The sequence below is a fragment of the Psittacula echo genome, assembly GCF_963264785.1.
Source record: "Psittacula echo genome assembly, chromosome: 27".
NCBI lineage: Eukaryota > Metazoa > Chordata > Aves > Psittaciformes > Psittacidae > Psittacula > Psittacula echo.
Window position 1 is genome coordinate 2755132 of NC_137762.1, and position 23049 is coordinate 2778180.

At 51.8% G+C, this 23049-nt stretch overlaps 2 protein-coding genes across 2 annotated transcripts; one reads left to right on the forward strand and one right to left on the reverse strand.

Moving 5' to 3' along the window:
• Positions 1 to 392: 392 nt before the first annotated feature.
• Positions 393 to 6219, forward strand: LOC308230622 (keratin, type II cytoskeletal cochleal-like; the record flags this gene model as incomplete). Its single annotated transcript, XM_080635419.1, has 11 exons — positions 393 to 470; positions 640 to 734; positions 1386 to 1493; positions 1598 to 1693; positions 2829 to 3255; positions 3727 to 3932; positions 4521 to 4581; positions 4836 to 4931; positions 5184 to 5348; positions 5491 to 5616; positions 5995 to 6219. The coding sequence occupies 11 exons, from the start codon at positions 393 to 395 to the stop codon at positions 6217 to 6219; spliced, it is 1683 nt and encodes a 560-aa protein (XP_080491545.1).
• Positions 6220 to 12699: 6480 nt separating this feature from the next.
• Positions 12700 to 22771, reverse strand: LOC308230550 (keratin, type II cytoskeletal cochleal; the record flags this gene model as incomplete). Its single annotated transcript, XM_080635316.1, has 9 exons — positions 12700 to 12887; positions 13627 to 13661; positions 14770 to 14990; positions 16437 to 16562; positions 16678 to 16842; positions 17597 to 17692; positions 18206 to 18266; positions 21319 to 21527; positions 22373 to 22771. 9 exons carry the CDS (start codon positions 22769 to 22771, stop codon positions 12700 to 12702), a joined length of 1500 nt encoding a protein of 499 aa, XP_080491442.1.
• Between the last annotated feature and the right edge of the window lie 278 nt (positions 22772 to 23049).

A 23049-nucleotide genomic window follows, 5' to 3' on the forward strand; every position in this document is an offset into this window, starting at 1 on the left:
CTTTGCAGACAGGACCCATTTGAGCTTTATGAGGACATTTTGCACCACCACAAGAGTAAAAAGAGCCTTCAGTGGGGGCAAGAAGCTATTTTCATGCTCCAGTATTCTTGCAAATGGCAATCAAGCTTTGCTGTTACATGCAGAGAAGCTGATTCTCCAATGCCCCATTTTTATACCATTTGAACCCTAACTTCAGTAGAATCACCTCCGATTTACCCCACTGGGAGCACACCACATCTCCTTATCTCTACACCACTGAGATCCACAGGGAAAACACCTCCAGTGCAGACAAGTGATACTCCTGCTGCTGCCCCCAGGGAATCCCTCAGCCCCAAGCATCCATTTAGGACACCTCTATTAGTGTGCAAATGGACAAGAGCTGAAGCCTAGACATGGGTGGCATCAATGATGTCAAAGCTCAATATGACACCATTGCCAGAAGCCAGGCAGATGTGGAGTATCACAGCAGGGTGAGTCACGATGGGCATTCATAAAAGCAGTTATTCTTCCTTCTAAGGGCTCTGCTTCCTCAGATTCCCGAATTTGGGTTGAATGGACTTTGTAAGGGTCTGCTTCCTGAGCTACCTGCTGCGTGTTCCCTGCATGTGACACATCCTCTGTTAATGGCTTCACACACAGAGCTGCTACTGTGTAAATGAGTCATTCGTGTCCCCTAGTCACAAAGCTTTGTCCTTCAAGCTCAAGATCCAGGACTGTGTCTCCAGAATCATGGAGTAGGTTTAATTATTGACTCATCTCCTCCCTCTGGTATTTGTTTTCATGGCATTTTCTCTCTCCTCGGTATGAGGAACTGAGAGGAACCACTGGCAAACACGACAGCTTGCAGAGCACAAAGGATGAGATGATGAAGCTGGTGATTCAGAGACTGGAGAATATGGAAACACCAAAGCCCAGGTAGGGATGACTCAGGAGCAAGAATGTGTCAATTGCAATTCCCAGCTTGTGGCTTTCCAAAACCCCTCCACTACAAGGGAGCAATAAAGCCAGTTTTGATGAAAGCTGCTCAACTCCAAGATGTGCCTGTATCCAGAGTACAGAGTAAAATGGTCTATTACAACTTAGAACTGAACTACCATCAATAGAGACCTGCAGTGAGAACACATACACCAAAGTGAAGAGACTTTGGCAGACAGAATCATCCTGGAGTTAGAGGTTTCCCTATAGAGTCTGAGAAGAGAACGAAGAGCAGTGGATGAATACAGAGGCAGGTTCAAGATCTCTCAACTCTTCAGAGTGGCAGTGATGAAAATCTCCTACCTGCAGAGATCACACTGGAAGGAGCCACTGCTGAAGCTGAGGAGCACGAGGAAATGGTTGCCAAGGATGCAAAATGCAAACTCTCCAAGCTGGAGATATCCCTGCAGAAGACAAAGCAGGGCATTGGCTGCGAACCAGGAGCTCGTGACCCTCAAGATGCTCCTGGACATCAAGATCACAACATACAGGAAGCTGCTGGGTGGAAAGGAGTGCAGGTGAGGGCAGGTACAACCCTGCAGGGTGCTCGCAAGGAAGAAATAGCGATGCATTAACCCCAAACCACCTTTCCCAGTCTGCCTGATGATCTCTGTGATTGCAGCAAATCCCACCAAGACCCCATGTCCCAAAAGGTGACACTTTCCAAAGCACTTTCTAGCATTTATGGACCCAAATTCCTTACAAACAACAAGAAAATGTAAGTAAAGCACAGAGCAACGCTAGCGCAGGGCTCAAAAGCTTTTAATGCACTCAGGCACTTTGGTCTTCCCCCAGCTGGAAGATTGTGCATGAATAAAGATGGTTCGTGTGGCTTGCAACCACTGCATAGGGAAGGGGAAAGAAATGCAGTAAACTAAACTAAATCACTGGTTTGAAGCTTCCACCCTGCCCCTTGAGAACACAAACCACGCCGCCCTCCCACACTACGGTGCCAGCCCCATCCCTGTGCTTCCAAGGACCTGGATGCACACACGCGTGTGTCCGAGCCCTGACACCGCAATGAGGGCAACGTAGGAGGTGAAGGACCAAGCCTGGCCCTGCCCCAAACAAGGTGGGAACCCAGTCTTCAAGCTGAGGAATGAGGGGAGGAGGAGACGCCACTTTTCAGAGGATGTGACCAATAGACGCCTCTGCAGAGGTGTTCCAAGCATTGGTTTCAATGGCAACTACTCAGCAATTCCGCCAACAACAAATGATAGTGTTGGAAAACACTATCATCCTGCAGAACAATCACCTTGAGAAGCAGATTTGGGCCCACAGATGATGCCTTGGCATTCAAACACATTGCCTTTTTACAGGCAGAACCAACAAAACGTTGAACACTAACCTGCCTGCTCGACTCTGTTAATTCCCAGTACATTCACATTTATCACTGTTAGTTTTTATTAAAGAGCAGGTTGAGTCACATTCTCTCCTTTGCAAGCTGAGGTGCCAGCAAAACATCAAGATTTCCTTTGATAGAACAGCATTTTACCTTCATCAAGTCTCAGTTCCACTTTGTCCAACCCAGTAAAAGTTGTACGCTCCCCTTTTTATGACCACAATTCACCAGCACGACCCCTCTAAACGTGCCCCCTCTGATCTCCCAGCATTCTTCAAACCTTCACGGGACAAAGCTGCTGCTGCTGTCCCCGCTGGCAGGCGCAGCGTGTGCTGAGCAGTTCACATTCTTTGCATCACAAACATTTTGTGGAAGTTTCATGCAGCCTCACCCCAGTTTCCACCGAATAAAAGGAAGAAGGTGCTGCACTGTGGTCAGAGGGAATCTGCTTCCAGCGCATCACCGCACCCATCTCTCTCCCACCACTGACCATGTTCTGTTGCTCCTGCAGCATCAGCTCTGGCCGTGCTGGCAGGAACTTGGGTTCTTGCTCTGCAGTTCTTCCCAGGAACCGATGTAGTTTCAGCACTGCCTGGTATCACTGGGGTGGTGGCATGGGCTGCTGCGGCTTGGGTTACTTCAGCAGCAGAGGTCTTGATGGTGTGGCATGCTCCAGGCCCAGAATGGCTGTTGGAAGGTGTCCTCCTCTAAGACGTGGACGTGGCTTTGGTGCAGCTGGCATGGGGTTTGGCTACAGAGGCTTTGGCTATGGGGTTGGTGGAGTCTCCAGACCGTGCACCGTCATACCCATCACCATCAACAAGCAACTGCTCCAACCACTCAGATTGGAACTGGATCCCAACGTGCAAACTGTGAAGAACCAAGAGAAGGAGCAGATCAAGACCCTCAACAACCAATTTGCTTCTTTCATTGACAAGGTGAGCTAAGAACCCCTCCGCGGCTGAAGTCTGAAACAGCTGAGGTGTCTGGCATGGGAAGGACATGGAACCCTTGTAAGACAACTCATTCTGGACATTGAAGGCAACTTGCTTTAGGGTGACAGTTGAGCACCAGGGTGGGTTTGAGCCACTGGGGAAGCTTCAGTGCACAGAAAGGATTGCTCTGATCTCTAGGCCTGACTACAGAACAAGCTAAACCCAGTTTCATCAGCGTTCCAGTTCCTTCCCAATTCCTCTCCGCACATCCCAATTTATTGCAAAACTCTCATTTCTAGAAGTACGTTGGGTTTTTGTGCATTTCCACAAGGGTGGCCAAGAACAAAAGCCACTCAATTAGGAAATGTTGCATTCATGAGCACCAAGAGCACATCTCACTGCCATTGCACGGACAGTGGCTCCCACAAGCTCTCAATCCCCATCTCATTTCCTATTTTGCTTACTGGGATTCAGGTCCAATTCCTGGAACAGCAGAACAAGGTGCTGGAGACCAAGTGGAGCTTTCTGCAGGGTCAAAATCACAGCAACACCATCACGTCCATGTTAGAGGCTTATATTAGGAACTTGAAGAAGCAGCTGGAAGCACTGGGGTGCAACAGAGCCCAGTTAGAAACGGACCTGAAAGCAACCCAGCAGCTTTTGGATACCAACAAGAAAATGTAAGTAAAAACCGGAGAAATGTGAGCACAGAGTTCAAAATGTTGTTCAGGACTTGTCAACAGGCAGAGACTGAACATTTTATAGCAGTAAATGGTTCCCAAAGGATTAGTAGGTAGATTGAGAGATCTGCAAATGATCTTGGTACATAAAACAAAGTTCCAGTTTACAGAGATGGAGGAAGAGGAGGCAGAGCCTAGGGTGACATGATCTAAGGTGAGGCATCCCTGCCCATGGCAGGGGGGTTGTAAATGGATGATCATAAGGTCCTTTCCAACCCAAACCATTCTATGTTCTTTGTTCCTCTTCATCTTCCTCCTAATCCAAGACATTAACATTTAGAAGCATTCACCAGTTATTTGCTGTTGCAGAGGTCAAACGAAAACAGCTCCGCTGCAACTTTATAGAGACACAGAAACCTCTCTGAAACAAGTTTGCTTTCCCATGGGCAATGGAACGAGATCCCAAAACACTGTTAGGGAAGAAGGAAAATAACGAGGAGTTTCACTTCTTGAGAGGAGCCCTGCAGAAACCCAAACAAAGGTGTAATTGCACTGGATGCAAGCGAGATCTCCCGTTTTCCCACGCAGGTACAAGGACGAATGCAGCCAGCGGCCCTGCACCGAGAGCACGTTTATTGCCCTGAAGAAGGTGAGCAAGGGGCTGTTTGAACTCTCCTCTCCAAGCTCAGGTCTTTGGGGTGATTTATTTCCCAACAGCAGCACACAGAACAAGTACAAGCAGGAGCCGGTGCTTGGCTTCGCTTGAACTCAAATCAGCAGCAACGGTGTAATTGGGACTTGGCGCACGGTCACAGTACCAGCACTCAAAGTCCCTCAGCCCAAGGGTATCCCAGGGCCTGCTCACTGACAAACTTCCTTCTTTCATCCCCAACGCGTCTCCAGGACGTGGACAATGTTTTCTTAAACAAAGCAGAGCTGGAAGCCAAGGTGGGAAGCCTGAAAGAAGAGGCCGAATTCCTGAGAAAGATCTACAAAGAGGTAAGGCAGCGCTCAATCACCCCAGCATCCTCTGCATTCCCCAGCTGGATTTTGAAGCTACTGATCCCAAAGGAAAAGGGAAGAGGGGTAGCATGGGGCAGTGGTCATCTCTTGGGAGAACAGCAATTCATCTCTGCGTGGTCATCGCAAAGTGGGACCAAGTTGCACAGGGTGGGTGACACCGCTTGGGGCTGGGCTGGAAGCACAGTGGGAGCAGCATCTCTGACCAGTTCAACCCCATCTCACCACCAGGAAACCCACCGGCTGCAGGCCCAGATCTCTGCTACTTCAGTGGTCATCAAGGTGAACAAAAGCCAAAATCTGGACCTGGGTGGCATCACTGCGGACGCGAGGGCTCGGTACGAGGACATTGCCCGCAAGAGCCGGGCAGAAGCACAAGCCTGGTATGAAAGTAAGGTGAGAAAACCTGGAGAAGGAGGGTTTGGGTGCAGCTCCTCTCTTCAGACCCACTTCAAACCCAGAGAAACACCATCCCTCCTCCAGATTTACTCTGATTTAACTCAAAGCATGTTCTGGGACATCCTTTGGGCTGTTCTAGTTCAAGGAGCTGCAAGTTACTGCAGGCAGAAACACTGACAGCCTGCGAGAGACAAAAACCAAGGCAGCTGAGCTGACACGGAAGGTCCAGAGGCTGAATGGAGAAGTCAAGAGCGCCAAGGACCAGGTGAGCACCAAGACCTGGTGAGACCAAGAACCAGGTCCGGTTGTTTCAGCAGCGCAGAGAGTGAGTTGCTGTTCTGCTCCCACACCTAATTAAATGGTGCTGTAGCACGTCCTATGAGCTGGGACCCTGCTGCTCCAATTAGAGCTGCATTAAAGCCCAGCTCACGCACTACCTGAAGGCAGATGCAGTTACAGATGTTCGCCTGCAAGCGACATAAGGGAGCACAGAAACTACAAGTCCAGCCCCCTCGAACCCCAGCAGAAGAGACCGCACGGCTGAATCCACAACCAGACTTTAACCCCATCTCCTTATAATGCATTAATCACATTTGAAGGTAGCAAGAGGCAGCCAAGACTCACCATGTCCTGCTCCTTGCAGTGCACCAAGCTGGAAGCTGCAATGGCCAACACTGAGCAACGTGGGGAAACATCCATCAAGAATGCAAAGCAGAAGCTGTCCGAGGTGGAGGATGCTCTGCAGCAGACCAAGGCAGACCTGAGCCGGCAGCTCCACGAGTACCAGGAGCTCATGAACGTCAAGCTGGCACTGGATGTTGAGATTGTCACCTACAGGAAGCTGCTGGAGGGAGAGGAGTGCAGGTGAGGGACAGGATCATAGAATCATGGAATGGTTTGTGTTGAAGGGACCTCCTCAAAGCTCATCCAGCTCCAACCCCTGCAATGGGCAGGGACCCGTTCCACTAGAGCAAGTTGCTGCAAGCCCCTGTGTCTAACCTGGCCTTGAACACTGCCAGGGATGGAGCACCCAAACCTTCTCCATTCAACCCATTCCAGTGTCCCAGCACCCTCACAGGGAAGAGCTTCTTCCTTATCTCCAACCTGAACTTCCCCTGTTCCAGTCTGAACCCATCACCCCTTGTCCCATCGCTCCAGTCCCTGATGCAGGTCCCTCTCCAGCATCCTTGTAGCCCCCTTCAGACATTGGAAGGCTGCTATGAGCTGTATGAGGCTAAAGGGCTTTGCATTTGAAGATAGATGGATAATGTGCCACCCTTTCCCATTCTTTCCAGGTTCAGTGCAGAAGGTGGCTTCCCCATCAATGGCTGTAAGTTGGAATGTTCACCTTCTACCAAACTTGGGCACCTTCTGCCTTTTCTCCAGGGAATTTGCTTAGCTGAAGCCCAGCTTTGCTCTGCCTTTCACAGCAGTGAGCTGCAGCGACGATGGGAGCAGCAAGAGCACGAGGAGCTCCCACATAAAGGTGATGCCCATGACCAAGTCAGCCAGGAGCAACATGTAAAGAGCTGTAGATGTGGAAATAAAGCAACACTCATCCCTTTCTGCCAACACACAGCAACAGCCAGGCTAGAGCCAGGGGACACCCAGCTCCCCAGGACTGCCCATGTTCCATTCCATAGGGATACTAAAGGACAAAGAGGCCTTTTGGGTTCTCAAGAGTTTTGCTATTTCTGCTAAGGAATGTAGGAGCAAGAAGGGCTAAAATCCCCCTCATCACTCCTATTATGCAGTTAAACCAAGATGCCTTTGGTGCAGTTCCTGGTCTTTCTATTCCTACATTCCAGGATTAAAATGAAGTGGGAGAGAAGGTACCTTCTACCTAAGAGCATTTGCATTACAACTTTATCCATCCCAGCTGTTTCCACAGATCCCACCTTGGATCAACATTAGTTGACCAATAGCTTCATCAGTCAGGCTTTTACATCACACACACCGGGCATGAGCAGAACTCACCTAAAAGAGCTTGGCCTACAGCTTCTCTACACACTGCATTGGTGTCATTGATTACTTCCCCCAAAGGATAGATTTCAAGGGCTGTTGCTGCTTGAAGGCACTTTGCTTATGCACCTGCACTACCTGCTTTGAAAATGATCCTCAGCTTTCCTTTTTCTTCTGGGTTCTCAATGCTTGGGCTCATTTGTTGCCATAAATTCCATCATAACCGAAGGGTCTGGGGGCTCAACTCTCCTGTCAGGTGAGAAAAGGGCTGAGCATCAATGTGTCTGTCCCTAAGAAACAAAGCTCCTCTGTGATCTTGTACAAGGGATCCAAACCCATCCTTAAACACACAGAACCAGCATCAACTTCTTTCCTAGTCATGCAATACCTAACCTATTGAACTGCTAGAGAAGGACATGAACCCTATTGGAAGCAAAAGGGGAAGCGGTGATTTATTTCTAATGACTACATATTTTGTCAGTGGCTTTTATTCTAGTTTTAGTCTTGCACCTCTAATAAAAGGACACAGCAACTCAGTTCCTTTCATTCAACACCTGCATTTGGGGAAAGGGGGGTTAAGTCTTGTCTCTGCTCCAGGATCTCAAACGCCAAAGCTGAGAGGGGTCTAAACCAGGCACAGGCTGAGCCCTCCATCCCCTGGGAGCTCTTCCTTCCCAACCCAGACACTGCACCTCAGTGGCTGTCCATAACTCCCGACATTTGCTCTCCGTGCACACGAGCAGCTTTGCAAGGAGAGGATCAGACCCCCTCTCCAGAGCAGCACCAAGGCAAAGGCACAGCTCTCCTCTTCCTCACACCCGCAGCACACAGGGAGCAGGATCCCTTCACCTGATGCTGTTCTGACACTCTTGTGCCAGTGAGGCACAGAAACTGGGGCTTCCCTGGTTAAACATCTTCATTAGGACAGGGAGGAGATCCAAAGGACTTTCCCCCAGGAAAACCAAACAAACACAAGCATTTGAGGGCACTGACTAAGCAAAGATGCTCCATGGATTTGCATAAAGCTAATTGAAACTCTTTATTACCATCACCGATTGCTAAATCCTCTTAAAACCATCCCTCGAGTGCCTCAAGCTGCCTGGGAACACCTCAAAGCCAGGTACCAGGAGCTGCTGGATGGTTTTGCAGCCCTTTGTCCTTCCTCTCACCCTGGCACTGGACCAGCCCCGCAGCAGAACTGGACCAGCCCATGCTTTACCCCTCATACCCATGTCCAGGCTGCAGCTGCTCCAGTACAAGAGCCCAAAATCCCACCATCACCCATAAGGAGCAGAAAAACCTCTTCCCATCTCCAGTGCATGGGGTGTTGCCCTTTATAACCTCATGAAGGCAATTAGGCTTCCAATGAGGCTTCACAGCTGGACGCCTTCCCAGGGTAGAAGCTGTTTTCTCCCCCTCACCATACTCCTCCCTGCCCAGTGGAGCTGGGCCCATACTGGTTGGATGCCATTTAATTCCCTTTAAATATCAGGTGAAAAGCTCCATCAACCTCGGAGCAGGGTTTTAGCCTTAGGAAAACGGATGGAAACTGAAGCAAATGCAGCCTAAACATTGGGGAACTGAAGCAAGCTCCCCAGCATCTGCAGCCTTCTTCCCAGGCCTGGTTGCGTCCAAGTCCTCACCTTCCCCTGCCTCAGTTTCCCCACGAGGAAGAGCAGAGCTCACCTCCTTTGTAGAGCCCTCTGACATCGGTGGCCACAACAGTGACCTCAGTCCTGTTATTACAGTAGCACACATCCAACCTTGCCTCCCTTGGTGCTGGTACAGCAGAGCCACAGGGGTCGGTGGATGGAGCAGAGTGACCACATCCTGCCAAGCAGCCCAGTAGGAAACAGCGGGGATGGTCCAGCCGGAGTACAGCATCCAGCTGGGACGCTTCACTGGAGAGAGGAAACCAGGACAGCTCCTAGGAGCAGAGAAATGCAGAGGCCAGGAGCAAGCACCAGTGGCACAAACAATCAGAGAAGTCTGACTTAAAGCATTAGATAAAAACTGATAGAGTTAAATAAGTATCATAATAACCATACCAGGAGGGAAAATGGGGCTGGGATGTGTTGGCCTTTCCCCAAAGCATGAACAGAAAAGCATCCCAGAGATGGCACCAGCAGATCAAGGACTTGCCTGTTCAAGGAGCTGCCCTCTGCAATTGCCTTTTGTTGCCTCCTGGCTCCATTTTACCCTTAACACAACCTCCAGCTTCCCCAAAATTCCTTGAGCCCAAATCCACTGCAACCCCATGGAGCAGAGCAGCTCCGTGGGTCTCTCTGACCGGACCAGGCGCATTCCTGGCCCTGCACCACCACGAACATCCTTTGTCTGTGTGTGACTTTATCCCCATTTCAGATGTTCGTTATTCTTCTGAGTCACTGCAAAGGAGGGAGGCCAAAAAATACCGGTTTGTACTGATTTAAACAACCCAGTATTATTGTGCCAGGTTGTTTAATGGCTTTTCCTACCATTTAATACCTCTGAGAAGTGTGTGCCCCCATCAGCATCCCTTTTTGCCTCTCCAGCAGTGGCATCCTGCCACCAGCAAGGGAAGCTGCTGTTGGGAGGCAGAGTCTGGCACCCAGCACCCAGACCAGGTGACAGCATCAGCCCGGCAATGGTGATGCTGCATGGAGAGGGCTCTGCAGGGGATTGGTGCTGGATTCCTCTGGGTCACATCCGTCTCCTGTCTCAACCAGTGCAAAACTGACCCCCACTGCAAAGCTGCTTCTGAAGCTGGGTTATTTCTCCTGCATCCAACCTGCAGGAAGTGCAGGGAGCAGAACCCTGGGGATGCACCCGATTTACACCCAGTCAGGGCACTTTGCCTTCATAACATGACCCAGCTTCAGCGTGTCCTTGAACCCAGGCCCCTCCTGTGCTGGGCTGCACCCGCAGAACGTGAGCAGCAGCTCAGGGAGGGGATCCTGCCCCTCTGCTCTGCTCGGTGGGACCCTACTTGCAGCACTGGGGGCAGCTCTGGTGTCCTCAACATAAGGACATAGAGCTGTTGGAGCAAGGCCAGAGGAGGCCACAAGGATGAGCAGGGGCTGGAGCAGCTCCCATATGGAGCCAGGCTGAGAACATTGGGGCTGGAGCAGAGGAGCTGTGTGGAGACCTCAGAGCAGCTTCCAGTGCCTGAAGGGGGGTACAAGGATGCTGGGGAGGGACCTGCATCAGGAACTGGAGCGATGGGACAAGGGGTGATGGGTTCCAACCTCCATGGACTCACAAAGACACTTCCTGGTGTTCCCCACATTGTGCAAATCTCCTTTTCCCCGGTGTATGTTGTCCTGGGAACATGGAAAAGCTGCAGCCACTCAGCCTGCACATGCCCCTTCCTGCACGCCTGCTGCTCCCCAAGGATTCAAGCTATGGAGCCCTCCTCATCACTTGTCCTACATCTCCTCGCTACTGCAAACAGCAGCAATCAGTGGCACCCGCTGCCAAACCCACCCGGGCACTGCTGCCTTTGAGCTCTGCATCTCAGGGCATTTGTTTCAGTTTGATTCCTTGGCTACAACACAAAAGCTGTGAGCTGGGTGCTGGGTGCTGATAGCAGAGCTCTGCTGGGCACCCTAAAGCCTCCCTTCCTTGACCTTAGTGCCATGTGTGCAGTAAAACCACGCACAGGCTCAGCACAAGGGGCTGGGTGGTGCTGGGCACCAGAGGAAAGGGATCTGGGTACTGCAGAGGCAGGTAAAGCATCCTTGGAGGATGCACAAACCAGCCTGGAGGCATCAGTGCCTCCAAACCCTCTGCCTGGCCCTGGCCCCACTGGGGTGATGCTTTGAGCAACGCCAACCAGGGCTGGCCCCACGCCTGCACCGTGGTTCTATGAGAGGGGTGGGAGGAAGCACAAACCCCCCTGGGTGAGTCCTCCTCACCCCACAGTGCCCCACAAGGAGCAGGAAGGAGCTGTCCTCATGCAGCAAGGCGCGGGCTCTCCTCTCCAAGCTCGGGCTGTTGGCAAGGGGGTCTCCTCCAGCGCTCAGCTCCTCTGCTCAGCAGAGGAAGATGATGCTCGGGGATGGATTGGTCTCCATCCCAGTGCTGACCAGGGGCTGGGCTGCAGCCAAGTGCTTGAACAGACCAATGCCATCGCCCCACTGCCCAGACTGGGAGCAAGCAGGCAAAATTCACCCAGAAATGGAAGACTGTGCAGGCCCCAAACCCTAAATCCTACCTCCAACCACAGCGTGGCACTGCTCCAGGGCAGCAGGCTCCGGAGGCAGGAGGAAAGGATAACAGCGGGCTTTTCCCAGAGCATCCAGGGCAGCACAGACAAGGAAGGTGGCCGGCACGGAAGCAGCATGCAATAGGGAAACTTTATTAACAGCCTCATGACAAACTCCCAGACCACAAAGGCATAAAACAGCAACCAGAGATGCACTGCTAGGACACGGCTGAGCATGAAATGCAACAATTCTGTGCAGCTTCTGTGAGTTATTTACCCAAGCATCATTCCTACTGCAGTAAGAACCTATTGCCCTGGCACAGTTCAGCTGAAGACACACCGTGGCAGGAACAAGTAGCTATTGTAATGATGCATCAACAAATCACGCTCTTCCCTACCTGTGATAGAGACACCAGATATCACCAGATACACTTTGAAAGAGAGAGTGGTAAAAGAGACACTCAGAGATGGGGAATGTTTAAGTAATTTCATATCCCTTAAGCTTTGGGCTTCTTTTAAGGAGAGGGAATGGGGTGGGGAGCTTGTTTATGAGTTACTTGGCTACAAAGAGCCTGAAAGTAGATCTGCCTGCATCGCCTTCGGTAAGAAACCAGCTTCAGTCAGAGGAGAATCACAGAGTCCCATTTCTGACCCATTTCCAAAGAAAAGGAGAACCCCAAAGCAGTTTCACTGTTTTCTTCTTGGTGAACGTTAACAAAACCAGCCCAGGCTGCAATCTCAGCAAGGGCTGACCTGTTCTGAGGAGCCCAAGGGAATGAAATCTTCCCAATCCTATTACAGGGCAGATAATGTCCTGGTGTCTTTTCCAAACCCACAGCACAGGTGTGGAATTCTTTGCCACTCAAATGATTGCATTGCCATTCAAAGGGTGAAATCCAGCCCTGAGCAGGGGGCACCAAGCACACAGGTAACAAAAGCGTTATCCCGCCTGCTTCCCGGGATGGATTTCACCCTACAGGCTTGAACCTGCTCTCCGTGGAATGGCTCCCACCACGTTCAGGAGTGCAGGATCAAGCCTGGGGTGACGCAGCCGGGGCAGGGACTGGTGTTTCTCACTCCAGTTCCTTCCCCACTGCTGGAATTCTGCAGCCAGTTTGTCCTAGGAAGGCAACAAAGACTTTGCTTTCTATGGTTTCCCCCCTCCCATGTAACGGGTACCGCTGCTCTCCACTCCTGCCGTTACTTCCTGAAGCTTCTCCTGCTGGATGAGGTCGTGGTGACAGTGTAGGACTTGGTGGCACCCCCGGAGGAGAAGCCGAGGGCTCCGCTGCCCATTCCTGCGCCCAGGCTAAGGCCTCCTCCGAGTCCTCCTCCCAGCAATCCACTGGAACTGCCAAAGCCACCTCCACCGCTGGAGCTGACCACGGCTGTGGCATGGAGAGAAGGAAACCAAACGTGAGCATCAGGGAGCTTCAATCCCAGTTTGGCACCCCCAGGAAAGGGCAGCAACGAGAGGAAAACTCTCTGATCCCTACAAAACACTCATCTCCTGCTACGTTTCTGCCTGGAGCATATATCTCTGTGCTAAGCCAGATGCACCTGAGGGCTGAGCAGTCTCCATCACCAGCACTCAGCTGGGCTCAGGACCCTGTGCAGCATGGATAAGCCCATATCAAACACATTGAGCTCATCTCTTGGTGCACCAGAGAGGCTGTGGGCATGTGGTTCATCAGCTCCCAACAGCAAGGAAGTGGATGGGAAGCAGAGTCACTGGTTTAGACCTGTAGACAGCACCTCCAAGACACCAGCATCTCTCCAATGTCCAGGCAAGGTGAGGACCCAGTGATTCCCAAGCTGGAATGACACCCTCTAATGTCACCTCGGCACTAACTTCCAACCCAGGCAATTCATTTCCTCATTAGCACATGTAAAAATGGGAGGAAAGAAAGACCAATATTGCCCCATTTCATACAGAGGAGCTGGAGCTGAAGTCTGCCATGGAGCCAACAGCACTACCAAGGTCTGTCTTGGGGGGCTCCCATTTAAGAAGGGGTTAACTGGGCTGCAGAAGCTAAGGCAGGGCACTGAGGCTCCTGCACGCAGCCCCAGCTGGTCCCCACCTGCATTTGCTCTGTGTAACTACTATGAAGTACAAAAGCAACTCACAGATGTTGACGCTGCCAACTCCATCACCAGCCAACCTGACAAAACACAAAGGCAGAAAGGAAGAGGCCAGGTTAGACTCTGCATCACTCAGTGTTCATTCCCCCAGGGCCTCAGTGCTGAGGGTGAAGACAATGGCAATGAGTTATTGCTGTTGTAAATAATTCAAACAAGCTACATGTGCCATCCAGTGCTTTGCTCTGGCCCTAAGTTACAGCTCTGTTACCAGCTGGGGGTTGGGGCTGAAAGAGCACAGCAGCCCTGGCCTAATTCCATGGCGATTAGAGCCACTTGGGGATTTCCTGCCACAGCACTCAACAAAGGATGGAAACAACTCTTTTTCCTTCTTTGTATGTTTTCTCCAAGAGCATCACATGGCTGCATCAAGAGGAGCGTGACCAGCAGGTTCAAGGAGGTGATCCTGCCCCTCTACTCTGCTCTCGTGAGACCTCACTTGGAGCGTTGTGTGCAGTTCTGGTGTCCTCAACATAAAAAGGACATGGAGCTGTTGGAACAAGTCCAGAGGAGGCCACGAGGATGAGCAGGGACTGGAGCACCTCCTGTATGGAGCCAGGCTGGGAAAGTTGGGGCTGTTCAGCCTGGAGAAGAGAAGGCTGCATGGAGACCTCAGAGCAGCTTCCAGTGTCTGAAGGGGGCCTACAGGGATGCTGGGGATGGACTCTTCATCAGGGACTGCAGTGACAGGACAAGGGGTAACGGGTTCAAACTGAAACAGGGGAAGTTTAGATTGGATCTAAGGAAGAAATTCTTTACTGTGAGGGTGCTGAGGCACTGGAATGGGTTGCCCAGGGAGGCTGTGAATGCTCCATCCCTGGCAGTGTTCAAGGCCAGGCTGGACAGAGCCTTGGGTGACCTGGTTTAGTGGGAGGTGTCCCTGCCCATGGCAGGGGGTTGGAACTGGATGAGCTTAAGGTCCTTTCCAACCCAAACCATTCTATGATTCTATGACTTGCCTCAGTTTGGCTCTTCAGCCAAAGCACTTTCAGGACCAAAACCCAGTCGAAACTGCACAGTTCTCTCTTCTGGATTTCCTTGGGAACGTTGGGATTGGGCCCTCACAATGTCCCAAGCAAAGGGAACAAAAGGTTGGACCTGACCCATGTAAAACCCACAGCTTGCCCTCACCTGCTCTCCTCTCCCTCCAGCAGCTTCCTGTAGGTCGCGATCTCAATGTCCAGGGCCAGTTTGACGTTCATGAGCTCCTGGTACTCGCGGAGCTGCCGGGCCATGTCCTGCTTGGCCTTCTGCAGAGCTGCCTCCAGCTCCTCCAGCTTGGCCCTGGCATCCTTGAGGGCCAGCTCCCCACGTTCCTCAGCCTCAGCGATGGCTGCCTCCAGCTTGGCGCGCTGCAGGGACAGAGCAGGGTACACCCATGGGCATCTCACCTCCTTGGTGGAGGACACTGCTGCCCATGGACTTCTGACCATCTCTATGTATCTGCACAGGCCTGGAGCCTTCTGCTCAACTGAGATCCCTTTAGAATTCACGCCTGCACACTGGTTTGGACACTGGATGGAGATCAGCTGCAAAGGAAGCTCATCTCATGCCAAGCTGTGCCCTTCTCATAGGCAGACCCTATTCTCTCCACCGGCTATGATTGTGGAAGGCTTCCTTCAGGGGATCCTCAGCCCACTCACACCACCCACAACAGCAAAACACTTGGGGTTAATGCAAGCTCAGGGTTTCTCTCCTATTTATTATGCCCCAAGAGCTTGTTCGGTGCCAGTTGGTCTCCACCAGGCTTTGATGTAAGGCAAGAGCAGACCTGCAGTTAACAACCAATGCAGACCAAAAGCATCCCTGTGGGGCCGCATCAAGCTGGCAGCCTCAGCTGTGCCCCTGCACCTCCACCAAAGCCCTGTGCTTGCCAGGGAGGCCTCACAATGAACACATGTACTTTATCCTCTCATCCATTATTCAAGGGAGCTGCACCGGGTCAGCTCTTGGCTTGTAAGTGTGCACTGAAGCCTCCCTGCCCTGAAACCAAACAAACACACGAATGGATGAATCACAATGGCTTATCTGCAGCTTTGTGCACCCTGGTTATTCACCACCAGCCTCCAGCCCTCAGCCACTCACTGGGTTGGCTTGCACTAGTTTGATATAGCGATAAGGGCCCTGCCGCAAGCAAACAGAACTCCCATACGGCTGTAAAATTCCCTCCTGTGCCCAAACATGGTGCTCCCAAGAAGGGAGTGGACAAAGATCCCGGAAGCAAGAAGGCCCAAGGAATGTGTGGGGCCAAGAGGGAGGCCACAGGCAGCAGTGATCTTTGGAGACAGCTCTGCATCGTTCTCCTCCGCGCTACTGGATCGCTTGTGGGCTCACCTAGAGTTCAGCTATAAACATATAGGATCTCACCTACAGTTTAGCTATAAACATATAGGATCTCACCTATAGTTCAGCTACATAGAGACTCTCACCTATAGTTCAGCTATGTAGAGATCTACCTATAGTCCAGTTATATAGAGAGACTCTCACCTATAATCCAGCTATATAGAGACTCTCACCTATAGTTCAGCTGTATTGAGAGACTCACCTACAGTCCAGCTATAGATACACGTAGACTTTCACCTATAGTCCAGCTGTATAGACACTCTCACCTATAGTTCAGCTATATAAACTCTCACCCATAGTTCAGCTATAGATACATGCAGACTTTCACCTATAGTTTAGCTATATATACATATAGACATTCCTATAGTTTAGCTATAGATGCATATGGACTCTCACCTACAGTTTAGCTATATATACCTATAGACTCTCACCTATTGCTCACATCACACCCTCACCTGGGCCTTTGCGTTTTCGATCTCCGCCTGCAGCCTCTGGATCACGCGGTTGATCTCCACGATCTCGTTCTTGGTGTTGCGCAGGTCATCCCCGTGCTTCCCTGCGGTGACCTGCAGGGCCTCGTACTGCCATGGGGAACAGAGGAAGGGGTCAGGCTGGCACCCCGGTGGCTAAAAGCTCTCCCAGCCGTGCCATGCGGATGCATGGACTAACAGAAGCCTTTCTGTCTCCCAAACTCACCTTGCTCTGGTACCAGGACTCAGCCTCTGCCCGGCTCCTGTTGGCAATCTCCTCATACTGCGCTTTGACCTCTGCAATGATGCTGTCCAGGTCCAGGTTTCGGCTGTTATCCATAGACAGCACCACTGAGGTGTCAGAGATCTTGGCTTGCAGCTCTTGAAGTTCCTGGCAGTTGCATTAGAAACAGTACCATTAAGCACTGGCTTTTATGGGCCTCTCTTTTGGAAGCCAATTAAAGAAAGAATCCAAGAAGAACAGGGAAAGGGAGGCAGCTAAGAAGAATTCAACTAAAACAGGCATTAATTAGAAGGAAACCAACTGAATCACGTCAGCCTTGCAAAGCACAAAGTAACCGGCAGCAGAAATGAAGATCCTTATCAGCCACATTCTGACAGCAAGGTTGGGTTATCCCATTCCTGAGATAAGAGCCCAGCATGGAATGTTCAATCCAAGAAACATGAGCATCAGCTTCACAGCAATGCAGGGGCCAAATTCCACCACCCCACCCAAGGATGCAACGTGTCCAGTTCAATCAGTCTCTTACCTTGCAAATAATGGGTAAGATAAAGGAGTCTGGGACAAGGAGCTTTCCTTTCTGTCCCTCTCCCAGCACACAAACACACCAGCACACACCAGCACTACAGCCCTGGCTATAGCACACGGGTTTTCCATGTTTTCATGCTAACAGCATCAATAAATCCACCTCCCATCCCATTTAGGGAGGAATCACTGTGACAGTTCACAGAGCACTCCGCTCGCAGGTTTGGTTTTGCTCATGTAAGGGAACAAACCCTCTGCGTCTCCATCACCTCTCTCATCTCTAGAAGCAGCACATTCATTCTCTCAGCCACCGGTCACTGTTCTTCCCCCACTGGTGCTGCCACACTGCAGCAGCCACCCGAAGCACAAAGGAACTTACCGCTTCATAGAGAGACCTCAGGAAGTTAATCTCATCCGTGAGCGCATCCACCTTGGCCTCCAGCTCCACTTTGTTCATGTAGGCAGCATCCACGTCCTGCCAGAGTCAGAATCCACTGAGATTGCTGTAGCTTTCATCACTAAGTGCACCCAGCCTTCAACGGCAGTCACGAGCCCACCACGCTCCCCAAGCCATCTGCTCGCTATGTCCCTCTGCCCAGTGATCCACCATGTCCTAAAAACCATCTACCAGTGCACTAAATGCTGCTGATGTGCAGGATCCCTTCTGTTCTGGAGATCCCTGGAGCTATCTTTGCAAGCCCAATGCCAGCCTGCACAGTCAAGGGAAGCCTTGGGAAATGTCCCAAAGATACAGCCATATAACCTAGGACATCCCTGGGATCTGCACTGCTTCCCAGCTTCCTAGAGAGACTCCAGTGCCTACTGCAGCAGCCTTTAGCCTGAAAGGAGAGCTCAAATTCTTCACCTGCAGGTCTCTAGGCACAGCTAAAAGATGAAGGGACAGCAAAGCAAATGTAGGGACAAAAAGGGGGAGAAAGAAGGGCTGCGAACACCCATGGTGAGCGCCAGCAGACGTCCCTGCACGCACCTTCTTGAGCACCACAAATTCATTCTCTGCTGCCGTGCGCTTGTTGATCTCATCTTCATACCTGCCGGGAAGGAAGGCATTGGTGAGATGTTAGAGCCTGGGGAGAGGGGGAGCATCACATCAACAGTTACCCTGAGTGGTTTTTCTCTCCCTCCACTTCCGTCTTTGTGAGCAGCCTCAAGCAAAGCCTATGACTTCCCCAAGCCAGGCACAGGCAGAGGCTTCCTGTGCTACTACAGCCTGTGTGCCTTCAGCACAAGAGAAATGGATGCCCCATTTCCAGGGTACTGTTTGGATGAATTGAAGCCTGAAAGCTATTCTGGTCCCCAACACCACGGCCACTAACTTGGAAAGCCTTTCTCACCCCTGCTTTCCCCTATTCCTTAATATTCACTGTGATTAAGAAGATTTCTGCTCCTTATCCTCGCTCGTGGACAGCTGCAGGTCTGCAGTGTGGGTCCTGAGGCTTCGTTTCACTTACCCCTTGAGAGAGCAAATACAAAAGCAGGAAGGGATGCCAGCAGGTCCAACCAATTCCTCTCTGCTGGTCTAAGCAGCTGCTGATGCTGCTTTCACTGTGCACTTCCTTATTCCAGGCATTTGAGAGCACTTTGCATGTGTCCATCACAGGCCACTGCCCTGGTATGAGCTGAGTGTAATGACCCTCATTCTGCACAGAGTGGCTCTGCTTCAAAGCTGCTCCACCTTCTAGAGCTGGCTACAAGCCCTCTTCAGGTGATCACCTTTAGAGGTAATGAGCTAGATGCTCAGCAGATAAAAACCATGCTCCGTTGGCTTTACAGCATCACTGCTTTGTTCCTGGCTCTCGAGGCCTGCCTTACACCAGCTTATGTACAGCCACGGCTGAATCAAACAGCAGGATCCTGCTGTAGGAATCCTGAAACTCATCCAAGGAGCAGAGCAGGAGCCACCTTCTCTGGCTGTTTGGGAATTCCTATTGCCAAAGCCAGAGCACTGCTCTCTATTTACACAGTCCCTGCATGGCTAGTGCTGTCTTTTGCCTTCCAAAGCACAAGCTACTTCACTTTCAACAGCCTTCATGTGCCTCCCCTTCTGCTTCACACTGGAAGCTTGCCTATCCCACTGGCATACACAGGGTTGTCCAAGGAGAATGAGCTGCATCCATTGCTACGGCAGAGTAAGAGATGACCTGGAAATGATGTGCCCGTGCTGCACAGGCACAGCCTGCAGGGCAGAACGGACAAGCAGGGATAGGGAACAGGACTGAACTCTTCTAGAAGGCTTTGTGGAATTCCTCATTTCCTGGGGGAACCCTGACTAAGCGGCCCCACCAAGTGACAAGTCCTGCCACACTCTCCAGGAACAACCAAAGGTGATCCGGAAGCCTGGGGCACTCTCACACCCTGGCATGCCCTGCACCAAGCCACGTGGGCAGAGTGAATCCAGCCTGCTCCTACCCTTGCTTACTCTGAATCACACCCTTAGGCAATGCAATTACTGAGTAAGGGACTGAATCTCATCCCCTGGAGCCTGGTGCAGACAAATCTCCTCCTCCCTTACCCCAGATGTGAACTGAGCATCACTGTGTAAACTAGACATAGGAAGAAGAGGCAACAGGCACAGAAAGTGCAGTCCTGGTTTGGAACATGATTTTTCCTTCATAGAAACGGGGAGAGGCAGGTTCTGAACTCCAGTTACTACATCTCTCTGCTGCACGAGCATCTTAGGCTCCTGATCCATAGAATCACAAGAGTGGTTTAGGTTGGAAGGGACCTTTAAGCTCCTCCAGTTCCAACCCCTGCCACCTCCTGCTTCCACTGGAGCAGCTTGCTCCAAGCCCCTGTGTCCAACCTGCCCTTGAGCACTGCCAGGGATGGGGCAGCCACAGCTTCTCTGGGCACCCTGTGCCAGTGTCCCACCACCCTCTTACAGGGAAGAACTTCTGCCTAAGATGTAACCTAAACCCTGAAACCCTGTTTCAGTTTTAACCCGTTTTCCTATTACTCCAGTCCCTGATGAAGGGAAATTCCTGCTTTCCTTCTCGTAGCACAACCAGGGTTTGGTTTTACATGGACCTGTAATAAGGAATTACAGGAATAAGAATGCCCCTCTGCACCTTGCATTCCTGTGCCCTGCAAGTAAAACGAGGGCTGTCATTCCTCTGGGTGCAAACCAGCTCCTTGCTGCTGCCTTACAGGGATGAAACCTGGGGCTGAGCAGAGCAGGAATAAGTGAGCAGGGTCGGGGGAAACACCATTGCCATGCACCTCCTTGGGAATGGCTGGGAATGACCTTCCCTAAGCACACCCCGGAGATTACCAGCACTGTTTGTTTTCTGTTCCTGCTGGATCCAGTTTGCCAGCTCCCTCTTTGCTTTCTTTCCTTTTCTATTCAAGGCTTTCGCTGGGTTGGGCCACGCTGGGACAAAGGCTGCTTTCTTCAGGGGACTCCTCCCAAGCGACACGATTTGCACTGAAAAGCAGCTTCAAAGTGGCAGGTCCCCTGCTCCATTTACCTGCCCACAAAGCGAGCAGCAGCTCAGCCACTGCTGCCAACCTGCTGAGCTCCATGGGCTTCCTACAGGATGAAGCCATCGCTGAGGAGACCCCAAAGCAAAGCTAAGGGGATGGGGCCTTGGAACCATTGGTAGGAGCAAGCCAGGCAAGAAGCCAGGCAGCTTCCCTGCACTCAGACACCTTACTCATGGCTAGAAAAATCCCACCGCCAAGCAAAAGAGCTGGAGACACCTCAGCAAGCTTCTAACTACAGCTACAACTGTTACACCAACCCAACTACACCATTACACCGACTACACCATTACACCGACTACACCATTACACCAACTACACCATTACACCGACTACACCATTACACCGACTACACCATTACACCGACTACACCATTACACCGACCCAACTACACCGTTACACCAACCCAACGACATCATTGCACCAACCCAACTACACCATTACACCAACCCAACAATACCATTACACCAACTCAACTATACCATTACACCAACTCAACTACACCATTACACCGACTACACCATTACACCGACTACACCATTACACCGACTACACCATTACACCGACCCAACTACACCGTTAGACGGGAAGATGACACGTTACTTGGTCTTGAAATCCTCAACAAGATCCTGCATGTTCTTGAGCTCGCCCTCCAAACGCCCTTTGTCATTCAAGAGCCCGTCGAGCTGCCGCCGCAGGTTGCTGATGTACGTCTCAAACATGGGGGCAATGTTACTGCGGGTGGTTTTCTGGTCCTGGAGGAGGCTCCATTTGGTCTCCAGCATCTTGTTTTGCTGCTCCAGGAAGCGGACCTGGAAAACGACGTGGGGGTCATTTGTGAAAGCAGGAGGAAGGGGGAGCTGCCTCGGAGCTGATCCTGGGGGAAGGAGAGCCTGGGGATGGTAGCTGAGGAATTTAGATTGCCCATAGGGAGCACTGTGAGGGGGATAAAGACCAGGAGGGAGCAGTTATGATTTCAAGGCTTTGGATGAACTCAAGATAAGCAGATTCTGCTTGCTCGACACTTGACAGAAGCCATCCACAGACCTCAGGCAACCACCCGAACTCCAGGTCTGGATTCCTTGCATGTCAAGGATGCCAGAGCTGAAGTTTACACAGGCCATAGGATCAATTAGTGCAAGAGAGTAAAGCCACAGGGTGCAGGGCAGTGCAAGCACAGCAAGGTCTGACTTACATCAAGACCTGTTCTACTGGGAGGATTCCTCTCCAAGAGGCCCCCTCCTCCCTGCATTTGGTAGAGGTGTGCTTGGATGCAGACTGGATCTTTAAAGCCTGCATCTACATTATGGACAATAGCTCAATAAACTAAATAAGCTAATGCCCACCCACATTATGGGCAATAGGAGCTAAATAATAAGGGGGACACACTAAATAAAAGCTATTTCCCATTCACATTATAGGCAATAGCTAAGTAAAAGGGTTACAAAGCAGGCCTAAACAGGGCAAAACCCTTTACAGAAGGCCACGGGTGGCTACAGAGGGCTTTAATGGGAGTTGTTGTGTTGCAGCAGGCAAATCACACCACGCTCCTGAGGACCCGATCCTGAGCCCATCTGTGAAACACACACACACCCCCCCCATTGGATTAAGCGAGCTTTGGGCCACATTTGCTTGCCAGGTTTTCCCAACACCTCACCTTGTCGATGAAGGAGGCGAATCTGTTGTTGAGGGTCTTGATCTGCTCCTTCTCCTCCTTGCGCACCCGCTGGATGTTGGGGTCGATCTCCAGGTTCAGGGGCGTCAGGAGGTTCTGGTTGATGGTGACCTCCTGAATGCTGCCGGAGCCGGGCGCCCCACCGAGCCCCATGCCCCCGTAGCCGTATCCAGAGCGAACGCTGTAGGAGCTGCCCCCCCCGAGGGACACCCGCCTGCTGCTGGAGCCCAGGTTGTAGAGGCTGGAGCTGCCGAAGCCCCCAGCCCGGCTTAAGCCGGAGCCCCCTCCGAGCCCGCGGGTGGAGGAGACGGTGCTGACCCGCACCTGGCTGATGCCAGGGCCGGCGGCAGAGCGGGAGCTGAAGCTCACAGAGCGGGACATGGCTGCTCCGCGGGGGCCGGCGGTACCCAACGCCTCGAGGCTCGGGGAAGCGGCGCTGGGGCGCAGGGAGTGAGCGGCGCTCCGGCCGCCTCCCCTTTTATCCGTTAGGAGCGCAGGGCTTGGCCCCAGGGCAGGAGAGGAATCGTTTTACTGCGGGGAGCTGGGAGTGCCGGGCAGCGCCCACCCCCTGCCTGCGGAGCGAGCGGAGGGAAGGGACAGGGAAGGGACGGGCAAGAGACAGGGAAGGGACGAGCAAAGGACAGGTAAGGGATGGGCAA